Source organism: Mobula hypostoma, chromosome 4 (assembly GCF_963921235.1).
Source record: "Mobula hypostoma chromosome 4, sMobHyp1.1, whole genome shotgun sequence".
NCBI lineage: Eukaryota > Metazoa > Chordata > Chondrichthyes > Myliobatiformes > Myliobatidae > Mobula > Mobula hypostoma.
In genome coordinates, this window is record NC_086100.1 from 60590497 (window position 1) to 60618123 (window position 27627).

The 27627-nt window shown below is 39.7% G+C and overlaps 1 protein-coding gene across 2 annotated transcripts in view; it reads right to left on the reverse strand.

Annotated features, from left to right (window-relative positions):
* The window catches only part of nmd3 (NMD3 ribosome export adaptor), a 60609-nt gene that overhangs the window by 16561 nt on the left and 16421 nt on the right, over nucleotides 1-27627 (reverse strand). For both annotated transcript variants that reach the window (XM_063045844.1, XM_063045843.1), the window contains exons 2-10: nucleotides 26287-26421; nucleotides 19390-19486; nucleotides 17843-17923; nucleotides 15587-15715; nucleotides 11397-11487; nucleotides 7951-8029; nucleotides 6839-6935; nucleotides 3497-3614; nucleotides 3133-3278 (exon numbers count right to left, since the gene is read on the reverse strand). In XM_063045844.1, the coding sequence (XP_062901914.1) occupies nucleotides 3133-3278; nucleotides 3497-3614; nucleotides 6839-6935; nucleotides 7951-8029; nucleotides 11397-11487; nucleotides 15587-15715; nucleotides 17843-17923; nucleotides 19390-19486; nucleotides 26287-26375 (927 nt within the window). In that variant the 5' untranslated portion in view covers nucleotides 26376-26421. The remainder of the gene's footprint in view (nucleotides 1-3132; nucleotides 3279-3496; nucleotides 3615-6838; nucleotides 6936-7950; nucleotides 8030-11396; nucleotides 11488-15586; nucleotides 15716-17842; nucleotides 17924-19389; nucleotides 19487-26286; nucleotides 26422-27627) is intronic.

Genomic DNA, 27627 nt, shown 5'->3' on the forward strand with positions numbered 1-27627 from the left:
TTCACTTACCAAGGTCATGACTGATCCAGTGTCCACCTTAAATTTCACAAGCTGGTTGTCCACTGCGAGTGTAACCAAGAAGGCTGGTTTCGGTGGGCCATGTCATGGGGTCAGAAAATAATGCTCACTTCTTTGCTTCGGCTGCATCCTTGTGGAGTTGATGGTCGAACTCCACTGTTTTCTCATGGCACATTGCTTCGCAAATCACACCTTCTTGAGGTACCATATCTTCTGACAGAATGGGCAGAGTGTCTTTTGATGCTTGTATCAGACCACTGGGCATGATCTTCACCACAGCGATGGCATCTCCGTGGAGACTTAGGTGACATCTGGGATGACTGTAGGCTGTGGGTTAGTATTCGATGGTAAACATTGACGTTTTCAGGAGAGGGCTGAAGACCACCTCCCAGTGGCGAGCTGTGGAGAATACTCCATCACAGGACAAATTGTACCTTTCAGACAGGAGACTCTCCTTTGTCCTCCCATCTTAGACTCCAACAATCTATGCTTGGATAAGCATCACTTCTTCGAATTTGCTCAGGAGAATATCTTTATACTTGCATTCCTGCATCACTAGGGTCAACTGAGTGATAAACTCATCTATATTTTTGTCAAGGGTGTGTCACGGATGTGAGAACCTGAAGCATGTCATAAAGACATTGTCCTGTGTCCCTCAAATGAGTCTTATCAGTTCAGATTCATTCTATTTCTGCCTGAGTTCTCCTAAGTGCATGCAGAATGGCTTGAGTTTCATTGCTTCCTCGAGTTTTGCCACTGGTAAAATTGGTAGGGATTCAATGTAGTCCATGAAGGTTTCCTTCCACTGCAGCCAGATTCCAGTGATCAGCCTTGCCGCAGCTGTGGCCCAAAATGACCATAAGACATAGGTGCAGAATTATGCCATTCAGCCCATCAAGTCTACTCCGCCATACCATCGTGGCTGATTTATTATCCTCTCAATTCAATTCTCCTGCCTTCTCGCCGTAACCTGATCATAATACTTCAAGTGTTCCCTTATAAAGCCTCAGCATTACATCCTAGATTTTATATTCTAGTACTCTCAAAATGAGTAATAACATTGCATTTGCTTTCCTTACCACCGATTCAACCTGCAAGTCAGCTTTAGGGGATCCAGCACAAGAGCTCCCAAGTCCCTTTGCACTTCCGATTTTTTGAATTTTTTCCTCATTTAGAAGGTAGTCTATGCCTTTAACCCCTATACCCAAGTGGATGATCATACACTCCCTACATTATATTCCATCTGCCACTGCTTTTGCCCATTCTCCAAATCTAAGTCTTTCTGCAGGCTCCGTGCTTCCTCAACACCACCTGCCCCTCCACCTATTTTCACAATGTCTGCAAACTTGGGCACACAGCCATCAATTCTGTCAGTCAAATCATTGACATATAACGTGAAAAGAACCAAGTGCTCCAGTTTCCTACCACAGTCCATAGACATACTGAATGGTAGGTTAATTGGTCATTATAAATTGTCCCATGATTAGGCTAGTGCTGAATCTGGGGTTGCTGGGCGGCGTGGCTTGAAGGGCCAGAAGGGCCTAATCTGCACTGTATTTCAACAAGTACATAAAAATAAACAAACACCACTAGTTATCAGCAGCCAACCAGAAAAGGCCTCCTTTATTCCCATTCTTTACCTCTTGCCAGTCAGCCAGTCTTCTATCCATGCTATTATCTTTTCTGTAATACTTGGGCTCTTATCTTGTTTAGCAGCTTCATGCCAAAGGCCTTCTGAAAATTCAAGGAAATGACATCCACTGACTCTCCTTTGTCTATACTGCCTGTTATCTCCTCAAAGAATTCCAACAGATTTGTCAGGCAAGATTTCCCCTTAAGGAAACAATACTGCTTGTGGCCTATTTTATCATGTGCTTCCAGGTACCCCGCAACCTCATCTTTAATAATGGACTTCAACATCTTCCCAACCTCTGAAGTCAGGCTAACTGGCCTATAATTTCCTTTCTTCTGCCTCCTTCCTTTCTTGGAGTGACATTTGCAATTTTCCAGTCCTCCAGAACCATTCCAGAATTTAGTGATTCTTGAACAATCACTAATGACAGGTTTTAGAAGTTTTATGTTTTTGGAAGTGTTTAGAAACTGGAGCACCTGGAGGAAACCCATATGGTCATAGGGAAAACATGCAAATATCACAGAGGTGACACCCAAATTCAAGATTAAACCAAGGTTTCTGGCACTGTGAGGCAGTGGCTCTACTAGCTGCACCACTGAGCATATATCACCTTAATCGATCAAATCATGCCTCTCACTACCCTTTTACTATGTAATTGCCATCAGGTGATTTTTCTTTTCTTTTTAAATCTTTTTATTGAATTAGTACACAAAAGGTAAACCATATAGGCACTGATACACTGTTGCAATATAACTTTACAAGAGATAGTAATACACAAAAAGAAGTTAATACAAACAGTGCAGTTTAGATATAAAATAACAAGGTAATATAATTGTATACTTATTTTCATACATGTCAATAAGGAAAGGAAAAAAAACTCAAAAAAAAAACCCAAAAAAAACCCACCGTGCAACTAATCTAAAAAGCAAAGCAAAGCAATGGGCTAACTAGTTATCAAGTAGATAAACAACTTAAAACAATCACGTCCTCAAACCCGACCTCCATTAAAAACAGTTAAAAAGCAAGAAGGGAATGTAAATATGGACAGAGAGAGAAAAAAAGTTACATTAAATGAAAATGTTGAATAAAAGATCTCCAGGTCTGTTCAAATTTAACTGAAGAATCATAAAGATTACTTCTAATTTTCTCCAAATTTAAACATAGTATCGTCTGGGAAAACCAAAAGAACGTAGTTGGAGCATTAATCTCCTTCCAATGTTGTAGAATACATCTTTTCGCCATTAAAGTAAGAAATGCAATCAATCAATCTACGGGCTGAAGGGGAAAGATTACTGGAAATTTTAGGTAATCCAAAGATAGCAGTAATAGGATGGGGAGAAATATCTATATTCAATACCTTTGAAATAAGATTTTTGAGATACCTTTTATATTAACCATCATTCTGTTTTCATTTTTTCTCTTTGGCAGTGTTACTTTGTATTTTGCCTTCTTCGTCCCTCAGAAATCATCTGTCTACTTACCCTGGTGGATTTTGTGCCTGAACCAGGCACATTTTTGTTGTCTCCAATTACTTCAATATCTATTACAATAAATTCCTCCAGCTGCCCAGGCTGACACAGACTGTAAAAAGGGTAGCGCCAATAAGTGGAACCATCAATTTCTGCAACTGTAAGTAATGAAAAAGTAAATTAAGATATCTGTTGCGCATTCTTTTCTTTACTGCATCAATGAAATAAACCACTGTTAAATTACAAAGGTAAAGTTAAAAGCTACCACAAATAAACGTAGGTTCTCCCATCTCCCAGCTGCAGAAATGCTCCCTTCCTATGCAATAAATTTCTAGAATTCAATTAAAATTGAAGCACGAGTGCTGCAAAAACTTACTCTGCAAGCTGGTAGGATCGATGAGGTGCACAGCACTAGTCACTCGAACACAAACACATATCTGACTCATGTTTCCAAGGCTCTGGGCTACACGTGGTGGCAAGCATACCAGATTGTCCTATAAAAGGAGAAACCAAAGTAGGCTGCAGAATACAGCAAAGACTCTGTTGCACAATAATATTTGCTTTTTTTTACGTTCAAGTTTGTTACTGGAAGTATCTTCTACTTTACGTACTTTTTAAAATGTACAGCATTATGTCCAATTAAGCATGCTTGACTGCAATGTTTAAGAGGTTTGGATAGGTATATGGATGGTAGGGGTACGGAGGGCTATGGTCGCAGTGCATGCTGATGGGAGTAGGTGGTTTAAACGGTTCGGCACAGACTGGATGGGCCTAAGGGCTGGTGTTTGTGCTGTACTTTTCTATGACTTTATGACTCCAAGTTCCATTTTCTTTACCTTACTTTCAAGATTTCATTTTAAATCTTGGTGGCCACATTACTGAATAGCAGATATGATAGTATGGTATAATCAGTGCATATGTAGAATTAAAGTGATAGAAATCAACAAGATGAGCACAAAAATATTTTCCCAGGCTGCATGCAGATCTAGAGAACAGACATATAGAGAAATTTGTATACTCTATTTCAAAATACTAAACAAATAATTTATTAAGAGTATCAAAAAGAGTTTTATAACATTAATATCACCTAGAGCTGAATGCCACTATAGGATTAAGACCATTATGTCATAGGTGCAGAATTAGGATATTCAGCCCATCAAGTTCGCTCTACCATTCATTCATGGTAAATTCATTTTCTCTCTCAACCCCGTTTTCCAGCCTTCTCCCCATAATCTTTGACATCCTTACTAAGTAAGTACCCATCTAACTCCACTTTAAATATACCTTAGGACTGGGCCTCCACAGCCATCTGGGGCAACAAATTCCACAGACTCACTACACTCTGATTAAAGAAATTCCTCAACTCTACTCTAAAGTGACATTCTTTTATTTTAAGGTTGTGTCCTGAGGTGCTAGAATCTCACACTAAAGACATCCTCTCCACACAGGCTTTCCAAAATTTGGTAGGTTTCAATGAGATTCCCCCACCCCCACCCCCTCATTCTTCTCAACTCCAACAAGTTAAGGCTTAGAGCCATCAAACAGTCCTTATACACTGACCCTTCTCATAAGCCTCATCTGGACCCTCTCCAATGCCAGCATATCCTTTCTGAATATGGGGCCCAAAACTGCTCACAATCCTTCAAATGAGCTTCAAATGCCTTCTAAAGCCTCCGCATTAAATCCTTGTTTTTACAGTATATTATAGTCCTTTTGAAATAAATGCTGACATTGCATTTGCCTTTCTTACTACCAGTTCAACCTGAAATTTAATCTTTAGGGAATTCTGCACTAGGACCCACAGGTCCCTTTGCATTTCCGATTTCTGAATTCACTCCCCATTTATAAAACATAGTGTATGCCTTTATTCCTAGTCATATTCAGAGACAGAAAACTAATCAAATAAAATTTAAGATCTTGTCTTTGGAATCCAAAAGGATAAATAAACATATGTGAACATGTTGCTCGATTATTTCTCTTCCAGAGCCACAAGTTTAAAATTAATTTCACATCATTATGAGTACATCGACACTACACAAACTGAAAATCCTGTTGTAAGTTGGCATAGTTTTTTTTGGAAATCATTACATTGAAATGTACATATTCTGGAAGATTCAATAAATGTCTTAAGCCTCAATGATCAGTACCTTAACCCATATACCATACTGCTCTCCCTCTCTCCAGCACCAATGCCAATGCCTGACTTAAATGCTACTACATCACCCATGGAATGGATCATTCTTAAGGCCTCAAATTTGCCGTCTTTTTAATATGTGTAACAGACAACTATTAATCGAGCCTCAAACAACACCTCAGCACTGTCCAGACAACTACTGGCAGGTCATTGCTGTCAAAGGTTTCTAACACAGTTATAAATTTCTCCAGAATTAAATACATCGTAAAGCAATCTTCCGCTACCTCCAACGGGATCCCACCACTAAGCACATCTTTCCCTCCCCCCCCGCTTTCCGCAGGGATCGCTCCCTACGCGACTCCCTTGTCCATGCGTCCCCCCCATCTCTCCCCACCAATCTCCCTCCTGGCACTTATCCTTGTAAGCGGAACAGGTGCTACACATGCCCTTACACTTCCTCCCTCACCACCACTCAGGACCCCAGACAGTCCTTCCAGGTGAGGCGACACTTCACCTGTGAGTCGGCTGGGTGATATACTGCGTCCGGTGCTCCCAGTGCAGCCTTCTATATATTGGCGAGCCCCGACGCAGACTGGGAGATCGTTTTGCTGAACACCTACGCTCTGTCCGCCAGAGAAAGCAGGATCTCCCAGTGGCCACACATTTTAATTCCACATCCCATTCCCATTCTGATATGTCTGTCCATGGCCTCCTCTACTGTAAAGATGAAGCCACACTCAGGTTGGAGGAACAACACCTTATATTCCGTCTGGGTAGCCTCCAACCTGATGGCATGAACATTGACTTCTCTAACTTTCGCTAATGCCCCACCTCCCCCTCGCACCCCATCCGTTATTTATTTATTTATTTAGACACATTCTTTTTCTCTTTCTCCTTTTTCTCCCTCTGTCCTCTGGCCCCCTCCCCCTTTTCTTTCTCCCTGGGCCTCCTGTCCCATGATCCTCTCATATCCCTTTTGCCAATCAACTGCCCAGCTCTTGGCTCCATCCCTCCCCCTCCTGTCTTCTCCTATCATTTCAGATCTCCTCCTCCCCCTCCCACTTTCAAATCTCTTACTAGCTCTTCTTTCAGTTAGTCCTGACGAAGGGTCTCGGCCCAAAACGTCGACTGTACCTCTTCCTAGAGATGCTGCCTGGTCTGCTGCGTTCACCAGCAACTTATATGTGTGTTGCGTAAAGCAATTGAAATGGTTTAGAAACCAGAACATTAAAAAATACTAATTTTAAAAATAATTAAGAACAGATTGCAGCACCATGTAACACAGTGAAACAAAGAAAAGTGAAAGAACTTTTTAATAAAGGTCACTGCTGTTTAAATATTAGCCATAGACGCACATTGCAAGTATGTGCATCTCGCCCCTCTTACAGGCTTGTTCCAGAGATACCAATGAACTCCAGCAGCTAAGCTCTGTTCCTTCCTGTACTTTAACATCTCTTTATACAGATGACAGAATTGTAGGTGCGCTGAACAGTGGAAGTAGAGTGGGATAGCAGCTGAAGACCAACCCAATATCTTCACACCAATGACACATGGAGCTGTTTTTAAGCAAATATTATTTCCTACCTTGCAGACTGGAACAATTTCCACAGAGAAGGTACTCTTGTAATTGTAGCTATTACTGTGGACATCATGGGAGATAAGGCGCTGAGATGCCTTATACCTTCAAAACATAAAACACACATTTGTTTCGTAATCAATTAAAAGAAAAGCCCAAAAGTATTTTCTGGAAATACTTTATACCAACATCTTGAACTAAATTGGATGTTCAAAAACATACATCTTATACCCTCATTAAAAGGATGATCAGCATACAAGATATTCTAATTTAAAATTAGTAAAACAAGTTTTATTAGAAATCCTTTGGAGAAGAGTGGAGTAAATGGCTAAGGAAGATAATTTGCAAGAAGTAATGACAATAAGTCTGGATTTCTCAATATCTTATTGAAGAGAAATTACATAATTGTTGGCAACAGTAAACCTAGTACAGTTGAACCTGCAAGATCCTCATTAGCACATGGAGATGAGCACCAAGAGTATGAGAGCTGTCCTAAGGACAAGTCGAACAGTAATTATTAACCAGTATGACATTAAACCCCAGTATTATGTTCTATCAAAAAGCTATGATTCTGACCCCAGAACAAATTAAGTCTCAGAATATGAGGTTCAAAAGTAACTTGTGGCAAATTTCCACCTTTTGTCCTCCTTCCAACAGATAAAGGTAATCAACTGTTGAATATCACTTGGAAGAAACAGAATGAGCAAAAATAATGTGTTATGGGTAGGGAGAATAATTAAAAATCATGTTCACAAATGGTTCAGTAGCACTGTTGCTGCTCAAGTTAGTAACTCACAAAAGTTTCAGATTAGGTCAGTGGCAACCAATTGAGAATGAATGCAAGAGGAAAAGTACTCTCCATCCATATACTCATTTCAGATCCAGATGGTTATAAGTGTTGGTGGGAGAAATCACTGTACATTCCTATGAAAATAGCGACTCATTTTCCCACATTGAGAACACCCTACCATGTATAGCATGCTAAGTGGGACAGATTTAAAACTGCATATGAACTACCATCTTAGTTTAAATAATCATTTGATTGGCCATGAAAAATCTTTAATACCATATAAATCCTTCGATAATAGATCCATTTTGCCTGTAACACTTTAATACCAACCTGCAAGGAACTGTACACTGTAGGAAGTCCACCATCTTCTGGGCATGTTGCTTGGAACCATAATAAAAATCCAGACCATCTAAAATCAAAACATTGTTAATACTGATTACTTTGGCTATTTGTAACATTCAAGTAAGCCATCTCAAAATTGAAAAAAAGAAATCAAGGTGATATTTTAAGACCATTTTTTAAAATATCACCCTATGTTATTAACAAAGATAGTCACTGAAAACACTCAGTTTACTGCTTTCTCCGCAGAGGCTGCCTGTACTTCTAGTATTTTCTATTTGTTTGTCATAGTTCGAGGATTGGCAATATTTTGATCTTATGTCAAAAGTGGATAGTCAGGAACAAAACCAGAAACGCCTAAATCTCCGATGTTACCCAAACCTACATATATTTAGCAGCACAGGCAGCACCAGTGGAGCGGGAAAAATAATATCTGACAGCAATATCCAGTTATGCGTTAAAACTTTTCTCTTCTCCAGCATTTGCTGTTTTAAATTCAGATTTCTGTATTTTACTTTTATTAAGCTTTTTCTCCCAAATCCATAGAAGTATTGAAAGGAAAGTACTTCTTTTAAAGTGAAATATACGATATTTGAAATAAATTTTTACTTTGATTTTCCAGTTAATATCAATCTGTTTCTCAAGCTCCATTAATTTTCAAGCTTGATACTAACACTTGTCTGAATATTTAGTATTTTATTATAAAATTTATATTCAATAAAATAATAAATTAATTAACTGCATTAATTTAACTAGTTATTATTCTTCTATTTTCTTAAAAGGAAACCGAATTGTATGATTACACTGGACAACAAAGATTTTGCTTCCTGAATACTTTTGGAAGTATCTAATGGATTTTGGGCTGCTGATCACGAAAATCACCACGACATCTCCCTATCATGCACCATTTGAAATTGTCTGTATTTGTTATTTCAATTCATAATTGAAGTCAATTAAAATGTTACCCACAATGTAAGCTGAGAAGTTTTCTATCTTGTCCAGACATACCTCAGCATGCTTAGGCGTGACAGACACTGCATGGCAGGACAGGTTTTAGAAAGCCTATAAAAGCATCACACACACCGTTCTAGGCATTGTGATTACATGAATATTAGTTTGCAATCACATTGATGTGTATGCTTTAAGCACGTAAAACATTGTGTGTACTCATTATAATAAAGTAATTGTATTTTTAGGAGTATTTGTGATAGCAGAATGTCTCACCAATGTCGTAACAGTGGCGATACTTTCTGTTATATTTGTGGCAAGTGTAAGTTTAAATCGTAGACTGATAAAGACTCCTCGTATTAAGAAAGCCTATGAGCTCTACTTGGGGTGTAAAACTGGCGACCAAGACAAAGCTTGGGCTCACAGTTACTGTGCAACATGCGTTATCAATCTTAGAGCTTGGCTCAGAGGTATTCGGAAGTCAATGCCATTCGCTGTCCCTATGATATGGCAAGAGCAGAAAGATCATGTGGCAGACTGCTACTTCTGTCTCACCAGTGTGCCTGATTTCTCTGCTAAAAAAAGAAATCCACTGAATGCCCCAATCTCCCTTCAGCCATGAGACCTGTGCTGCATGATGATAGTCTTCCAGTATCAAAGCCACATGGAGTCTAGAGGAAGCAAAAGATGAAGGAATGATGCACAAGCCAGGAACTGAAAATTACACTGATACTAATAGAAATTTTGAACCCTTTATGTCGAGTGAGCATCATCTGATAACTCAATTTGGTTAAGTGACCTAGTCAGAGATTTGGGTTTGTCAAAGGCAAAAGCAGAATTACAAGGTTCAAGACTGCAAGAATGGAATCTGCTGTCACCATGCACAAAAATTTCCATGAAGGATTTTGATATTTCAGACGGATGCTTCCCAGAATAACCGGTGCCAAGATTAACGAAGGCATTTTTGTTGGTCCACAAATCAAACAGGTCATCAATGAGGCAATTCAAAGAACTTCAAGTGGGATTACAGAATATTGCATGGAAGGCATTTAAGAATGTTGTTGAAACTTTTCTTAGCTACTACAGAGCACCAAACTCTGTGCAGCTGGTTGACAACATGCTTAAAGCACACAAAACTGAACTGCAGCACGTCACAAAGGATTAATTTTCTGCGTGCCTATTTAGATTTCTTCCCTGCAAATCTTGGCGCAGTCAGTGACAAGCATGCTGAAAGATTTCACCAGGACACTGCGGTCACGTAGAAATGGTATCAGGGAAACTAGAATCCATCAATGCTGGCTGATTATTGTTGGACATGTAAATGAGAAGCCTCAGACACTGAGTACAAACAAAAATCATCAACAAAACATTTTTAACTTAGTTGAACTATTGCAAAGCATTAGCACTGTTATGCATTTAAACACATTATATTCAATAAAAGATAATTTCCTGTTTCTCCAAATTTCTACATGATACAAACAGTCTGAAATTGTATTTGTGTTCAGCTTCGAGCCGTCTATCATAACTAAAAATAATTCTAAGGAAGCAACACTTCTGAAAAAATTTGCTGTCCAGTGTTAGTTTCTGTATCTAGTTGCAGCAACACTCACCAGAAGAATTCCCTTGCAAGCTATTTCTAAAGACAATAAATAACTAACTTGTTCTAAGACGAAAATTTCCTCAACAATCTATTTTGACTAACTATCTAACAATCACCCAGAAAGATGTTTAAGACATTTGTGAGGTGTAATTTGCAAATCAGGAAAGATATCATTAAAAGATTACACGGAAGACTTCCAAGGATGCTGCCAGAACTTGAGGACCCAAGTTACAGGGAGAGGTTGAATAGGTTAGGACTTTATCCCCTGGAGCGCAGGAGAATGAGGGGAGATTAGATAGAGGTATACAAGATTATCAGTATAAATAGGGAAAACACAAGAAAAATTTTCCACCGTGGTTGGGAGAGACTAGAACTAGGGGTCGTAGGATAAGAGTGAAATGTGCAATATTTAAGGGAAACTACTTCACCCAGAACGCTGCGAGAGTGGGACAAGCTGTCAGCAGAAACAGTGGATGAAGTGGGTTTGATTTCAATATTTAAGAGTAACGTGAGTAAGTATATGGATGAGAAGGGTACGGAGGACTATGGTCCAAGTACCGGTTGATGGGACTAAGCAGAAAACCAGTTCAGCACAGACCAGATGAACTGAAGGGCCAATTTCTATGCTGTAGTCTTCTATGACTCTATGATTCTCTAAAATAGAAGGGAATGAAAGAAATTTTATAGTCCCAGTACCAATCATAACAAACTTCACACTATTAGAAAGTATACACCTGAACCGGGGGAATAACGATTTAAAGCTCTGCTCTGTCACCTTCCAGAACAAAATGCAATTCTGACCATGACCAAAGTATCTGGTTAATATCAGTGAAAATCTAGGATATTCCCAATCTATGGTAAAAAGACAATTTCATAAATATTCACTTACCGTGCATTTCTTTGATACGCAGTGTATTTTGATGTAGCTTATGCTTTAGGATTAATTGTTCCAAGTAATAAAAAGTTTTCTTGTGTGCAGTCTAAGGAATTCCAAACATAAAAAAATAGAAAAGGTATTTTCATTTTTATTTTATAATAAACACAAAAAATTCCAGTATTTCACTATGTGACATACACTCACTAGCCACCAGTAAAGCTGCTCATAAATGCAAACATCATGTTGTGGCAACTCAATGCATAAAAGCATACAGACAAGAGGCTCAGTTGTTGTTCAGAACAGGGAAGAAATGTGAGCTAAGTGACTTTGAACATCGAATAATTGTTGGTGCCAGACAGGGTGGTTTGAGTATCTCAGAAACTGCTGATCTCCTGGGATTTTCATGCACAAGTCTCTAAAGTTTACAGAAAATGGTGTGATATACAAAAAAACCGTCAAGTAAGCAACAGTTCTGTGGGGGAAAAAAACATCTTTTTAACGAGAGGTCAGAGGAGAAAGGCCAGACTGGTTCAAGCTTACAGAAAGGCAAGAGTAACTCGAATAACCATGTGTTACAACAGCAGAAGAGTATCTCTGAACACGTAACACATCAAACCTTGAACTGGATAGGCTACAGCAGCAGAAAACCACACAAGGTTCCATTCCTGTACCTAATAAAGTGGCCAGTGAGTGCAAGTTCTAGAATGCTTTATTGAATGAAAGTCAATTTCACTGGAAAATGTCATATGAATAAGACATGTACTTACTAATGAACATATGACAAAAAATCCTTTTTGCCAATTATTCCAAACAGACATGTTGTTTACACTCATGCTTATATATCCACCAATCCATCTATTGTAACTAACAATATTGTAGCTATATACATAAAACTTTACAAATGAAGCAAGTATTTATGTGAAAAGATTTAATGATATCACATCACCATGGGACTTCCAATTTGTGACAGAAAAAAAAATACACGTTTAACAAAGTGAGCTATTAAATAAATCAGTGTGCTATTTAATGCTATGTAAATAATTAACCACTATCCATCATGGTTGATTTATTTACCCTCTAAACCTCAATCTCTTGCCTACTCCCTGTAACTCTTTAACACCTTAACTAATCAGGCACCTATTACCTCTGCTTTAAATCTACCCAAAGACTGGCCTCCAGTCTTCTGTGGCAATGAATTCCATAAATTCATTACCCTCTGACTAAGAAATTTCTTCTCATCTCTGTTCTGAGGCTGGGGTCCCCTTGTCCTACACTCTCCCACTATAGGAAACATTCACCCCACGTCCACTCATCTAAGCCTTTCAATATTCAGTAGATTCCAATGAGAACCCCTCATTCTTCTAAACTCCCAAGGAGTACAAACAGTCATCGTGCATTAACTCTTTCATTCTTGGATCATTCTCATAAACCTCCTCTGGCTCCTCTAATACCAGAACATCATTTCTTAAATTATAGGGCCAAAAACTGAATACAATACTACGACTGCAGTCTGACCAATGCCTTATAAACCCTCAGTTTTGTATTCTAGTCCTCACGCGAAGAATGCTAACATTGCATTTGCCTTCCTTAGTACTGACTCAATCTGCAAGTTAACCTTTAGGGAATCCCAAGTCCTTTTGACCTCTGATTTCTGAATTTGTTCCCTATTTAGAAATAGCTTAAGGCTTTAGGTAGATAGATAGATATACTTTATTAATCCCGAGGGAAATTTGGTTTCATTACAGCCGCACCAACCAAGAATAGAGCGTAAATATAGCAATACAAAAACCACCAACAATCAAACAACAAAATGCAAACTATGCCAGATGGAAAATAAGTCCAGGACCAGTCTATTGGCTCAGGGTGTCTGACCCTCCACAGGAGGAGCTGCATGTTCGATGGCCACAGGCAGGAACGACCTCCCGAGCCGCCAAGTGTTGTATCACGGTGGAATGTGGCCCAAGTCCAACAGTAAAAAGTTCATTCCTTCTACCAAAATGCACGACCATATACTTGCCTACACTGTAAAATCTGACACTACTTTTTCTATTCTCCTAATCTCTCCAAGTCTTTCTGCAATCTCCTCAATTCCTCAACAGTTTGTCCCTCCATCTCTCTTTTGACATCCACAAACAAGGCAACAAAGCCATCAATTCCATCATACAGATCATTTACATATAACATGGAAAGTGGTGAACCCAACATCAGCCCCTGCAGAACACCTTTAATCACCAGCAGCTAACCAGTAAAGGCAATGTTTTTTTTCTCCACTTTCTGCCTTCTGCCAGACAGCCAATCTTCTATCGATGCTCGTGTCTTTCTTATAATTCCATGGGCTCCTATTATGTTTAGTAGCCCAATGTGCAGCATCTTGTCAAAGGCCTTCTGAAACTCCAAGTAAACAATATCCACTGACTCTCTTTTGTCTATCCTACCTGTTGTTTCCTGAAAGAATTCCAACAGATTTGTCAGAAAAAATGTCCCCATAGGAAACTATGCCTATTTTATCAAGTGCCTTCAAATCCCAAAACCTCATCTTTAATAATGGATTCTTACAACTTGTCAACCATTGAAGTCAGGCTAGCTGGCCTATAATTTCCTGTCTTGTGCCTCTCTCTCTTCTTATAGAGTGGAGTGAAATTTGCAATTTTCCAATCCTCCAGAACAATTCCAGAATCTAGCTATTCTTGAAAGATCACTACTAATGCCTCCACAATCTCTTTCAGCCGCCTCTTTCAGAAACCTGGGGTGTTTACCTGGTCCAGTTAACTTATCTACCTTCAGACCTTTCTTCTTCCTAAGTGCCGTCTCCTTAGTAGTAACAACTATACTCATTTCTATCTCCTGACACACTCGACTTTCTGGCATGCTCCTGGCATCTTCCATCGTGAAGACTGATGCAAAATACGTAATTATTCAGTTTGCCTGCTGTTTTTTTTAAATCTCCATTTCTACTTCTCGAGCATCCAGCTGTCCAATGACTACTTTTGCCTCTGTTTTACTCTTTATACATCTAAAAAACTTTTGGTAACCTCTTTTATATTATTGGCTGGCTCACCTTCATAGTTCATCTTTTTTATCCATATTGCTTTTTGAGTCGTCTATGGCTGGTTTTAAAAAGTTTCCCCATTCTCTAATTTCCCACTGATTCTTACTATTTTATATGCCGTTTCTTCTGCTTTTATGCTGTCTCTGACTTCCTGTATCAGCCACAGTTGCCTCATTCTCCCTTTAAAACACTTCTTCTTCATTGGAATGAATGAATCCTGCAACCTCCGAATTACTCCCAGAAACTTCAGCCACTGCTGCTCTACCATCATCCCTACTAGTGTCCCCTTCCAATCAACTTTGGTTGGCTCCTCTCTCATACCTCTGTTATTTCTCTTACACCAATGTAATACCAATACATCTGACCTTAGCTTCTCCCTCTCAAACTGCAGAGTGAGTGACTACTGCCTCCTAAGGGTTCCTGTACCTTAAACTCCATAATCAAATCTGGTTCATTACACACTTAATTCGGAATTGTCTTCTCCCTGTTGGGCTCGACTACAAACTGCTATAAAAAGTCATCTGCTAGGCATTTTACAAATTCCTTCTCTTGAGATCCAACACCAGCCCGATTTTCCAATCATGGTGTCGAGGTCTTCACCAATGACGATGGACGAACACAGATTTTTCAATCTACCTGCAAACTGAAATCCCCCAGGACCATTGTAACATTGCCCTTTTTACATGCCTTTTCTATCTCTCATTGTAATTTGTATCTCATATCCTGGCTACTATTCAGATGCTTGCTTATAACTCCCATCAGGCACTTTTTACCTTTGCAGTTTCTTAACTCTACTGATAAGGCATCTATATTTTCTTTTTTAACCAACAAAGCCACGCCACACCCTCTGCTCACCTGTCTACCCTTTCGATATGAATATCCTTGGATGTTAAGCTCCCAGCTGTATCTTCTTTCACCCACAACTCTGTGATGTCTGCAAGGTCATACTTGTCAATTTCTAACTGCGTTACAATATAATGCACCTTATTTCATCCATGTTATTTCATTAGCTTTGTTGCAGTAAATAATTCTATGCATTTAACTGCTATTTGTTCCACACACATATCTACACCTTTCAAAATGATGAAATGCTGTTACTCACATCAAAATGTTAAGGTACACTATTTTTGTACATTAAAAACAATTTATTCACCTTCTGGCGAACTTGCACTACTGCTTTCCAGTAGTCTTTAGCTTCAACACGGTGGCAATCATCACACATCTGTGGTAGAATGACAAAATCTACCACAAATACTTGCTGCAATATTGTTCCACTCATTACCTGCACACAAAACTTGCTATTAGAAAATGTAAAATAGATTGAATATTATATACTACAACTTAATAGCATAAATAATTTCAGTTGTACATAAGGTCAGAAAATGTTCCTCATGTCAAAGGTTGAAGACATCCAGGTAACAAAGCCAGCCAGCCAAGTCAGTAACCTTACCAGCTGTGGATTGTGCAAAGTAATTTTTAAAAAATCTGAAGTCATCATAAGGCATGCAAAACTGAGAATGTTATCCACAAGTAGCTCATCTAATAAACCAGCGCTTCCCAGGCAACTTTCTTATTCTGGCTAAGTGCAACTGCACTTTGACATAGTTATAACTGGCCCAGTATAAATTAAGAATACAGGTTTCCCCTGCCATCTGAAGGTAGAGTGTTCCTATGAAACGGTTCGTAAGCCGGAATGTCGTAAAGCGAAGAAGCAATTACTATTTATTTATATGGGAAAAATTTGTGAGCATTCGCAGACCCAAAAATAACCTACCAAATCATGCCAAATAACACATAAAACCTAAAATAACAGTAACATATAGTAAAAGCAGGAATGATATGATTAATACACAGCCTATATAAAGTAGAAATACTTTTCCACAATCATTGCCTGCACTGTTCTCTGTAGCGAAAATCTCAGCAAGCACTCTCGGCAGAAACACTCTCTCCAGTAACCTTTAAGCTATGAAGCTGCCAAATCATACCAAATAACACATAAAAGTACACAGCCGATATAAAGTAGAAATAATGTATGTACAGTGTGTTAGGCTGAGTTGTCGGAGGTTGGGGTGGGCAGCGAACCGATACCGATCCGCGAAGCATGCAGCGGTCCAGCGGTAACCGGGAGGCACACAGCACATCGTTAAGAAAAAAGCCGAAATAAACAAGCTAATTAATTAGGTGCCGCCCGGCACGTAATTGTCGGCCCAGATCAGAGGCAATTGCCGATTGCGTCGCCTCTGATCTGGGCCAACATTTACATGCCAGGCGGCACCTAATTAATTAGCTTGTTTATTACGGCTTTTTTTCTTAAAGATGTGCTGGTTGCCTCCCGGCTACCGCTGCATTCTCCGCGAATCGGTATCTGTCCGCGGCCCGGGGGTTGGGGTGGTGGGACACTGGGGTGTCATCTCATCATCGTCTGTTTCCATCAGGGCAGGCAGGTCATCTTCTTCTATGACTGCCCGCCTCGATGTCGAAGGTCGAGGTTCGTCGTCTGCTGTGGCTGATGTGGAAGGCTTAAAAAACGACAGTATGCTTGACTGCTGAGCCTCGCGCATTTTTCTATTATACAATTCTTTGTAAGCACTCAAACCATCTTGCAAATATGCCCTAAACCGACATACCCTTTCAAAATTAAAGTCGTACTTTATCATTGCAGCGAAAATCTCGCAGTTGCTTCACGTTCAGTTCCTGGACAACTTCACTTTCAGTCCGTTCGCTACTGCATTCAGTTTCGATTGTTATCCTTTCCTCTTCCAATTGCATCTGCTCTTCGTCTATCAGTTCTTGGTCATGGGATACCAAAACCTCTTCAACATCATCTTCGTCAACTTCCACAAGCCAAACTCACTTTGTCCTTACTTCGTTCACCACGATCAAAACCCTTAATTATGTCCAGTTTTTACACTAAGTGTAACACCCTTACGAGCTCTTTTAGGCTTCTCTGATACCCTAGAACTCATCTTGCTAACGGCTGCTCACAGGCACGTGTTCAAGCAATGCCGGCGAGAATGCCGTTCCAAATCCGGGGGAGAGCTGCTGCCTTCTTCCGCGCGCTGCCTTTTCTCATAACAGTGAAAACACATTCTGTTAGTGAAAACAGGTAACTAATGTAGGTCTTTCGTAACAGTGAGGTTTCATAAAGCGAACATTCGAAAAGTGGGGGACACCTGTATCCAATTTAAGTGGAGATTCATTGCTCAAACTCTTAAGAAAGCAGTGTAGGACTCATGATCAAATGTCATTTTGATGATAAGTAACAGTACACATCTTTAAATGTCAATTTTTAAATACATTTGAAATTTCCATTCACGATTCTTCATGATATTCAAAATAAGGTGACAATGTCAAGTCATGACATAATGCTTTGAGTGAGTTTGCTGTTAAGGATTAAGCTTCGTCTTACCTCCTTTTGAATGGTAAGCTTGACTTTTAACCTCTTTGAATGAGGCTCTGTCCAAATGAAGCCTGCATCTATAAGTCGCACCTGCGTAAGAGAAACCACATGCTGATGCTGATAACTAATGTATCTTAATGATTAGTTTTCCACATTAGATTTTCTATAGAGAAATGTGTCCAAATTTACACCAGAATAAGGATAGCATAAAGGTTCTAAAATGAAGTCTCCAGTGCTCATTCAGTTATTTAAACCTTCTTTACAAACTGTTATTCCCTCTGCCAATTTTCTCTCTCTCCTTCCCAAAGTCAATTTGGCAATATCCAATGAAAATCCTTCCAAAATTTATCCCATCCTTCAAAATTTCATCTAAGTAATAATATTTACACAGGTATTTATAGCAACCAGTATGAGAATCATAACTAAGCATCATAAACTATACATTTGCCACAGAGAGACCACAAACAAAAATTTCACTTGACAACTATTATTTTAACTATTTCTTTGTTAAGGGTGATTTTGTCTAAGACTCCAGAATAGAGAAGACACACTGCTTAACTATTAACCAAGGACATTAGTTAAAAGAAAAATTACCAAGCACAAAATAATATTAGGTGATTGGATGGATGTAAACAGTAGCATATGCTAGATGACATTTCCAAAACTGGTATTTCACAAGTTTGTACTTCATATTCCAAATGAGCAATAGGTGCTGGAATGAGAATTTCTCCTCTACTAGTAGTCCCCAGCATCTTTTACATAAAATATCTCTTACAAGTTTATTTGGTACGATCAAATCTGCCAGCTAACTGTTCCGTGTGGTAAAACTATAGCAACACACACAAGTGATGGAGGAACTCAGCAAGTCAGGGAGCATCTCCAGGAATGAATAAACAGTCGAAGTTTTGGGCCAAGAACCTTCTTCAGGACTGAAAAGGAAGGGGGAAGACACCAGGTTAACAAGGTGGGGAGTGGGAGGAAGGAGGCTATCTGTAAGGTGATAGGTGAAGCCAGTTAGGTGGGAAAGGAATCTGATAGGATGGGAGAGTGGACTACAGGAGAAAGGGAAAGGGGTGGGGACCTTGGGGATAGGTGAGAAAGGGTAAAAGGTCAGAGTGGGAAATTGAGGGGGGGGGAGGAGAGAGTATTTTTTTGACCGGAAGGAGAAATCAATATTCATGCCATGCAGACGGAATACAACTTGTTGCTCCTCAACCCGAGGGTGGCCTCATCTTGGCACAAGAGCTTCGTAGATTCACTGTATATAAATTGATATCAGATAACTTGCAGCTACTTTTAAATATTTAGTGGCTAATTCAACAAACAGAAGGATTAATTTCTTCATTAAAATAAACACTGACATTTTCTTGTTAAATTTTACATAATATACTATCAGTAATAGCTTGTGATCTATAACCAGGTCTTTGAAACTAAAAGTTATAACACAACCTTAAGCTATGAAGTATAAATATTCTTTGTCTGCAATTAAATAAAAATTCTGAAAAACAAAACTCAAAATAAACAATCTTTTTTTCCATATGACCCAATCTACTAACCTTGCTCAAAGGGGCCTTCATTTTTTTAAGGCACAAAGTTAAAAGTTCTCTTGATTCCAGTGCACATTGTATCCAGGTTCCAGGAGGTTGAAGATATCTGTTGAGGAAAATCAAAAGCCAGCATCAAAGTTAATTCCACTTTTTGTTCACTTTTTTGTGCGGGAGGAGGGATTTGGGGGTCGATGTGCCTGATCCCTTCTTTTCAGGGTTTTTTGAGCAGGAAGAGGGATTTGGGGGTTGATTTGCCTGATTCATTTTGTTCGTTTTTCTTCTGCAGGAGGAGGGATTTTAGGGTCTATGTAGCAGATCCATTTTGCTCATTTTTTTGTGCGTTTTTGTGCAGTAGCGGGGATTTGGGAGTTGATGTGTCTGATCCTCTTTTTGCAGGGAAGTGGGATTTGGAGGTTGATGATCACGCTGCCTTTTCTTTTCTTTCTTGATTTCATGACTACTCAGAGAAATGAAAGATTTCAGAGTTGCGTATTTTGAATAAATCTGAGCAAGTTTGATGAATTAGGTGGCATTAGCTAATTCAGTTATACAAGTGATCACCATATATCTTCAAGCTTTCATTCTGTAACCCAAAAGCAGTATTTTTCTATAAGGTGTCATGTCTCCGACATCGTCAAGCTATATTTGCACATTCAGCGTGGTGAAACTATATAGTTGATTTTAAAGGACTGATTTACTGTAGTCCAAAAGTTAAAACCAAATCTTAGCAAATATTTTTTACCAATACACTTCCAGCATAATTGTTTTGCAAATTATTAAAGTACATAACAGAGAGAGAATGGTATTTTCATCAATGACATTTTCACTGTTATGACTTCTAACTTGTTTCTGTAGACTAAATATAGAAAAGGTGCCGTTATAATATGAACAGTTTGGAAAAATCCACAATCCCCTCAAAGCCCAATATCTTTGACAGAAATCCTAAATAAAAATGATATCAGAATCAGAATCAGGTGCATGTGATGTGAAATTTGTTAACTTAGCAGCAGCAGTTCAATGCAATACATAATCTAGCAGAGAGAAAAAATAATAATAAAACAAAACATAATAAATAAACAAGTAAATCAATTACGTACATTGAATAGATCATTTAAAAAAATGTGCAAAAACAGAAATATTGTATACTAAAAAAGTGACATAGTGTCCAAAGCTTCAAAGTCTATTTAGGAATCGGATGGCAGAGGGGAAGAAGCTGTTCCTGAATCACTGAGTATGTGCCCTCAGGCTTATGTATCTCTTACCTGATGGTAACATGCCCTGGGTGCTGGAGGTCTTTAATAATGGATGCTGCCTTTCTGAGATGTCCCTAAAGATGTCCTGGTTACTTTGTAGGCTACTGACCAAGATGGAGCTGACTAGATTTACAATCTTCTGCAGCTTCTTTCGGTCCTGTGCAGTAGCCCCTCCATACCAGACAGTGATGCAGCCTGTCAGAATGCTCTCCACAGTACAACTATAGAAGTTTTTGACTGTATTTGTTGACATGCCAAATCTCTTCAAACTCCTAATAAAGTATAGCCTCTGCCTTGTCTTCTTTATGACTACATCAATATGTTGGGACCAGGTTAGATCCTCAGAGATCTTGACACCCAGGAACTTGAAGCTGCTCACTCTCTCCACTTCTGATCCCTCTGTGAGGATTGGTATGTGTTCCTTCGTCTTACCCTTCCTGAAGTCCACAGTCAGCTCTTTCAACTTACTGCCGTTGAGTGCCAGGTTGTTGCTGCAACACCACTCCGCTAGTTGGCATATCTCACTCCTGTACGCCCTCTCGTCTCCATCGGAGATTCTACCAACAATGGTTGTATCATCAGCAAATTTATAGATGGTGTTTGAGCTATGCATAGCCACACAGTCATGTGTATACAGAAAGTAGAGCAGTGGGCTAAGCACACATCCCTGAGATGCACCAGTGTTGATCATCAGCAAAGAGGACATGTTATCACTAATCCGCACAGACTGTGGTCTTCCGGTTAGGAAGTCGAGGATCCAATTACAGAGGGAGGTACAGAGGCCCAGGTTCTGCAACTTCTCAATTAAGATTGTGGGAATGATGGTATTAAATGCTGAGCTATAGTTGATGAACAGCATCCTGATGCAGGTGTTTGTGTTACCTAGGTGGCCTAAAGCCGTGTGAAGAGCCATGGAGATTGCATCTGCCATTGACCTATTGTGATGTTATTAAGTTATCTTGACATCAACTTAATAATTCTTTAGAAGTAAACAAATTCACTGAAAATGCCGTGTATTATATGCACCCAAAAATTCAATTTTTTTACCCACAAATGTAGTTAGAACATTTACCCACATACAAAAAAGTGACAATTCAGTAATATTTCATCTGTCAATAATACCTCTGAGTAGCTTGAAATCAAGTAATTATTTGTACTTGACTATAAGGAAGATGGTGCAGATGTACATTGGTGACTCACTGCAGACTGTAGGAATTTGTACCTGTTTTCCTTTTAAAAATATTCCTTTTGAACTACTTTCATTGCAATCTGCAACATGTAAATTTCCTCTTTAACAACAGGATACAAAGTTACATCAATGATCTTCAGATCTCAAGTTCAACAGTTCAATGCAGAGCAGTTAATCGCGACACCTTTCAGGGTCAATATCATGGCTGAAAATGCGGCAGGAAACGCAGAATGAGGCCTCCTCTTCCAAGCATCTTGTTGGCGAATGTATAGTCATTTGAAAATAAAATTGACGACCTCAGGGCAAAGCTGCTGTATCAGAGGCAGATAAAGCAGATCTCAATTGTTTGTTGCATTGAGACTTGGTCACGCCAGACCCAGCTATCCGATCACGTTTTACTATTTTCAGAATGGATCAAAGCTCAAATTCTGGTAAGGAAAAAGGTAGCAGCATATGCTTTTTAGTCAATTCTCGCTGGTGCATGGATGTTGAGGTTATGTCAACTTCCTGTCCCCCTGACTTGGAAAAATTAACGATTAAATGTAGGCTATTCTACTTGCCTCGAGAGCTCTCATCGGTGATCCTAACCACAGTTTGTATACCCATAAGCAAGCGCTCGCAAAACTGCACGATGCTGTCTGTAAACAAGAAATGGCCTTTCCTGCCGCATTTCAAGTTATAGGTGGTGACCTTAACTCTGCATGTTTGAAGAAGACCCTGCCCAATTATCACCAGCACGTAACCTGTTGCACCAGAGGTCCCAACACTCTAGACCACTGCTACACTACGATAAGGAATGCCTATCGTTCCTTCCCAAGTCCGCATTTTGGCAAGTCAGATCATTTGGCTGCACTCCTGCCACCTGCATAGAGACACAGCCTAAAGAGCAAGGCTCCAGAGATCAAGACAACCGAGTGGTGGCCACGAGAGGCTGAGGAACAATTATAGAATTGCCTTAAGTCAGTGGACTAGATCGTGCTCAGGAATTCATCTGAGGACCTGAATGACTACACCAGGGTCATTACAGACTTTATTAAAACAGCCGAGGATGAGTGTGTCCCCACAAGATCATTCCGGGTTTTCCCCAATCAGAAGCTCTAGATGAAGAATGAAATGCAGAACCTGCTGAGAACCAGATCAGAAGCGTTCAAGTCTGGAGATCAAGCATGCTACAATACATGCAGGCATATCTCAGGAAGTCCATCTCTCAGGCAAAGTGGAGTTTCTGGACTAGACTGGAATCAATGAGGGATGCTCAACAGCTGTGGCAGGGTTTGGATGCCATAACCTCCTACAAAGTTAAATCTTGCGACATAGGGGACAGCAGAGCTTCACTTCCAGCTGAGCTCAGTGCCTTCTATGCTCACTTCGATCACCAGAACAGGGAAGAGCCATTGCACACCCCAATGTCTCCCGATGATCCTTTAATCTCAGTATCTGAAGATGACTTGCAGGCTGCCTTCAAGAGACTGAATCCAAGGAAAGCATACAGTCCAGGTGGAGGATCAGGCCAAGTACTGAAGATCTGTGCTGACCAACTGGCTAGTGTATTCAACATCTTCAAACTCTCACTCCGGCAGTGTTAGGTGCCCACCTGCTTCAAGCAGGCTTCAAACGTACCAGTGCCCAAGAAGAATGCGGTAACCTGTCTAAAGGACTACAGCCCACTGGCACTTACATCCACAGTGACGAAGTGCTTTCAGAGGCTGCTGTGGAAGCATATCAGCTTGTCTGAATGATGACTTAGATCCACTCAAATTCACCTACTAAAGCAACACGTCTACAGAGGATGCCCTCTCACTAGCGCTTCACACAACCATGAAACATTTGGACAGCAAAGATGCATACATCAGGTTGCTCTTTATCAATTACAGCTCAGTATTTAACACCATCATCCCCTATAAACTAATCAGGAAGCTCCAAAACCTGGGTCACCACACCCAAGTACTGCAGTTGGATCCTGGATTTCCTCATTTGTAGAGCCCAGTCAGTTCAGATAGGCAAAAACATATCCTCCACAATCTCTATCAGCACAGCAGCACCACAGGGATATGTACTTATATGTGCCCCCTGCTCTACCTGCTTTACACCTATGACTGTGTGGCTAAGTACAACTTCAACACCATATTCAAGTTTGCTGATGACACCACTGTTGTGGGCTATATCAAAGGGGGTGATGAATCAACATACAGGAGGGAGAATGAAGACTTGGCTGAGTGGTGTAATAACAACAACCTCTCACTCAATGTCAATAAGACCAAGGAACTGATTGTAGACTTCAGGAGATGGAAGCCAGAGGTTCATGAGCCAGTAATCATCAGAGATCGGAGGTGGAGAGGGTCAGTAACTTTAAATTCCTCAGCATCACTATCTCAGAGGCAAATTAGGGTGGATAATTCCCCAGGGCTTGACAAGATGTTTCCTCAGTCCCTGCGAGAGGCAAGTGCAGAAATTGCCAGGGCCCTAGCAGAGATAATCAAATCATCCCTAGCGACAGGTGAGGTACCAGAGGATTGGAGGAGGGCCAATGTTGTTCCGCTATTTAAGAAAGGCTCCAAATATAAACCAGGAAATTATAGGCTGGTGAGATGACAGTAGTGGAAAAGTCATTGTAAGCTACTCTAAGAGACAGTATATACGAGTATTTGGATGGACATGGACTGATTAAGGATAGTCATGGCTTCATGCACGGCAGGTCATGCCTAACCTTATAGTTTTTCGAAGAAAGTCGATGAAGACAAAGCAGTGGATATTGTCTATATGGACTTTACAGGCCCTGCATGGGAGGTTGCTAAAGAAGGTTCAGTCACTCAGCATTCAAAATGAGGTAGTAAATTGGATTAAACATTGGTGTTGTGAGAGAAGCCAGAAAGTGATAGTAGGTGGTTGCCTCTCTGACTGGAGGGCTGTGACTATGAAGTGCTGCAGGGATCAGTGCTGAGTACTTTGTTGTTTGTCATCTATATCAACGATCTTGATGATAATGTGGTTTACTAGATTAGCAAATTTGCGGATGACGCCAAGATTGGAGGTGGTGAACAGGAGGAATGGCTTGCAGCAGGATCTGGACCAACTGGAAAACTGGCAGATGGAATTTAATGCAGACAAATTTGAGGTGTTGCACTTCAGTAGAACCAACCAGGGTAGGTCTTACACAGTGAACAGTAAGGCACCGAGGAGTGCAACAGTACAAAGGGACCTGGGAATTCATTGCGCAGCATTGCAAGTAGGTAGGGTCATAAAGAAAGCTCTTGGCACATTGGGCTTCATTAATCAAAATACTGAGTACAATAAATGGGATGTTATGTTGAAGTTGTACAAGACATTGGTGAGACTTAATTTGGAGTTTTGTGTGCAGTTTTGGTCACCTACTTACAAGAAAGATGTAAATAAGATTGAAAGAGTACAGAGAAAATTTACAAGGATGTTGCTGGGTCTGGAGAACCTAAGTTATATGGAAATTATGAGGGGTATAGATAGGGTAAATGCAAGCAGGCTTTTTCTACTGAGGCTGGGTGGCACTACAACTAGAAGTGATGAGTTAAGGGTGAAAGGTGAAAAGTTTAAGGGGAACATGAGGGGAAGCTTCTTCACTCAGAGAGACGTAAGAGCATGGAACAGGCTGTCAGCACAAGTGGTACATGCGAGCTCAATTTCAACATTTAAGAGAAATTTGGATAGGTACATAGATGTTAGGGTTACGGATGGCTATGGTCCCAGTCAATAGCAGTAGGCAGTTTGAATAGTTCAGCATGGACTAGATGGGCCAAGGAGCCTGTTTGTGTGCTGTACTCTTCTATGACATTATGACTCTATCTGTACAGCACTTTCCCTGTACTGAAAAAAGTATATTCTACATTGTCTTATTTTCTTGTTCTTGTACTACCTCAATGTATTTATACATGGAATAATCCAAATAGATGTCACGCAAACATAAAAGTTTTCACTGTATCTCGGTGCATATGACAATAATAAATAAATAACTCCCAGATTAATCTTCTCAAAACTGCAACATTTTAAAAGCAAAAATAAGCAGACTATAAATAGACCATTTTCATAACTCTACAATCAAATGATATTGCTATATTTTTAAACTCTGAACTTCAAGTGGTTTGAATGATCGTTTAAAAATAATCGGGTTGGAATGTTCTTGACATCAGTATCTGACTATCAACTCTCCAAAAGACCAGATTCATAAGTGTGTTTATTTTTACAGAATAGGCTATTATATAATAACTAAATACTCCAAATGAATACAGAACTTTATAGAATTTTTTTTAAATCAAGACTATAAATTGAGACTGAGCCTCTCCAGAAAAGAAGTAGGAGGTAAGCAACTCTTGAACCAGTCAGTTTAGGAACACACAGATTTCTCTTACGTCTGTATTATTACAAGCTCGTGCCTTCCCCTGTCCTCATACACAATTTATTAAACAAAGCATTACTTAAATTCGGCAAAATTACCTCTCACATTGCTTGCAAAAATGAACATTTACTTGTTTTGGGATTCCTTCTGTGATATCAACTTGGATCCGCAAGCAGGCAACACACATATTTGCAGGATTTGGAGAGATAGGGACACCACACTGGCAACATAAACTAAGGATGAAAGAAAACAAAATTAATTTCAAAGGGACTTAACAAATAAAACATTGTGCAACAGCACATACCTTCCCATATTCTAGAAAGGAAGCTGATAAGACCAAGTTTTTTTGAACTTTACAAGTTCAGTGAATCATTTTCTTAATATTTAGTTATAAATGTTGAGAATTTGAAAGCTAGGGGCAAGGGCTTAGACCACTTCAGTTTATTATTTAAACAAATTGATTCACTGCTTAATCTAGAAAACTTGATTTCTTTTAAACATGTATGATCATAACCTTGCACACACTTGTTAATAATGCTTTGCACTCCCAGCAATAGAAAATGATCTGATGGAAAATGGATAATTGTGCATCAGCTGGATATTTAAGGCACAAAAGGCATGATCAATATCAGAAGTTAGTCACAGGTTACCAGATCAGAAAGCAAAGCTGTTCTCTGTTAACCTGTTGCTGGAAGCAATTGCTTGGTAGACAAGTATTCAAAGAGCAGCCAATGTTTAAACAGTTTAATGCACAGTTGCACAACAGCAGCAAAGTTGAGGTGATGAACGTTGGAAAATATATCAATTTTAATTACAAACAACAGGAATTCTGCAGATGCTGGAAATTCAAGCAACATACATCAAAGATGCTGGTGAACGCAGCAGGCCAAGCAGCATCTGTAGGAAGAGGTGCAGTCGACGCAGGAATTCTGCAGATGCTGGAAATTCAAACACCTCTTCCTACAGATGCTGCTTGGCCTGCTGCGTTCACCAGCAACTTTCATCAATTTTAATTAGATCTTATTGCACAAGAAGCAACTATTTTGTTTGTAATTCCCACGCTTGTTTGTAAACATCCGTCCTATTTGTTCCCTGCTTGTACCCCATAATGCTACAAATCGCCTCCAAATCTCATACACCATTTCCTTTCAAAGATCATCTTTTGTTGATCCAACACTTTCCGATCATAATTCTGTGTGAAATGAATTCTCATCACATGTCCTACCCTTTTGTCAATTATTTCCTTCACCTTGTCTGGTTTGGCAGAGTCTACAGAAATGAGGTTAAACAGCAGAGGGGTCATGGACAGTATCCAGACTACAGAAGTGGATCGTAAACACAAAATACTCTGCAGATACTGGAGTCAAAGCAACACTCACAACACGCTAGAGGAACTCAGCAGATCGGGTAGCATCCATGGAAATGATCAGTCAACATTT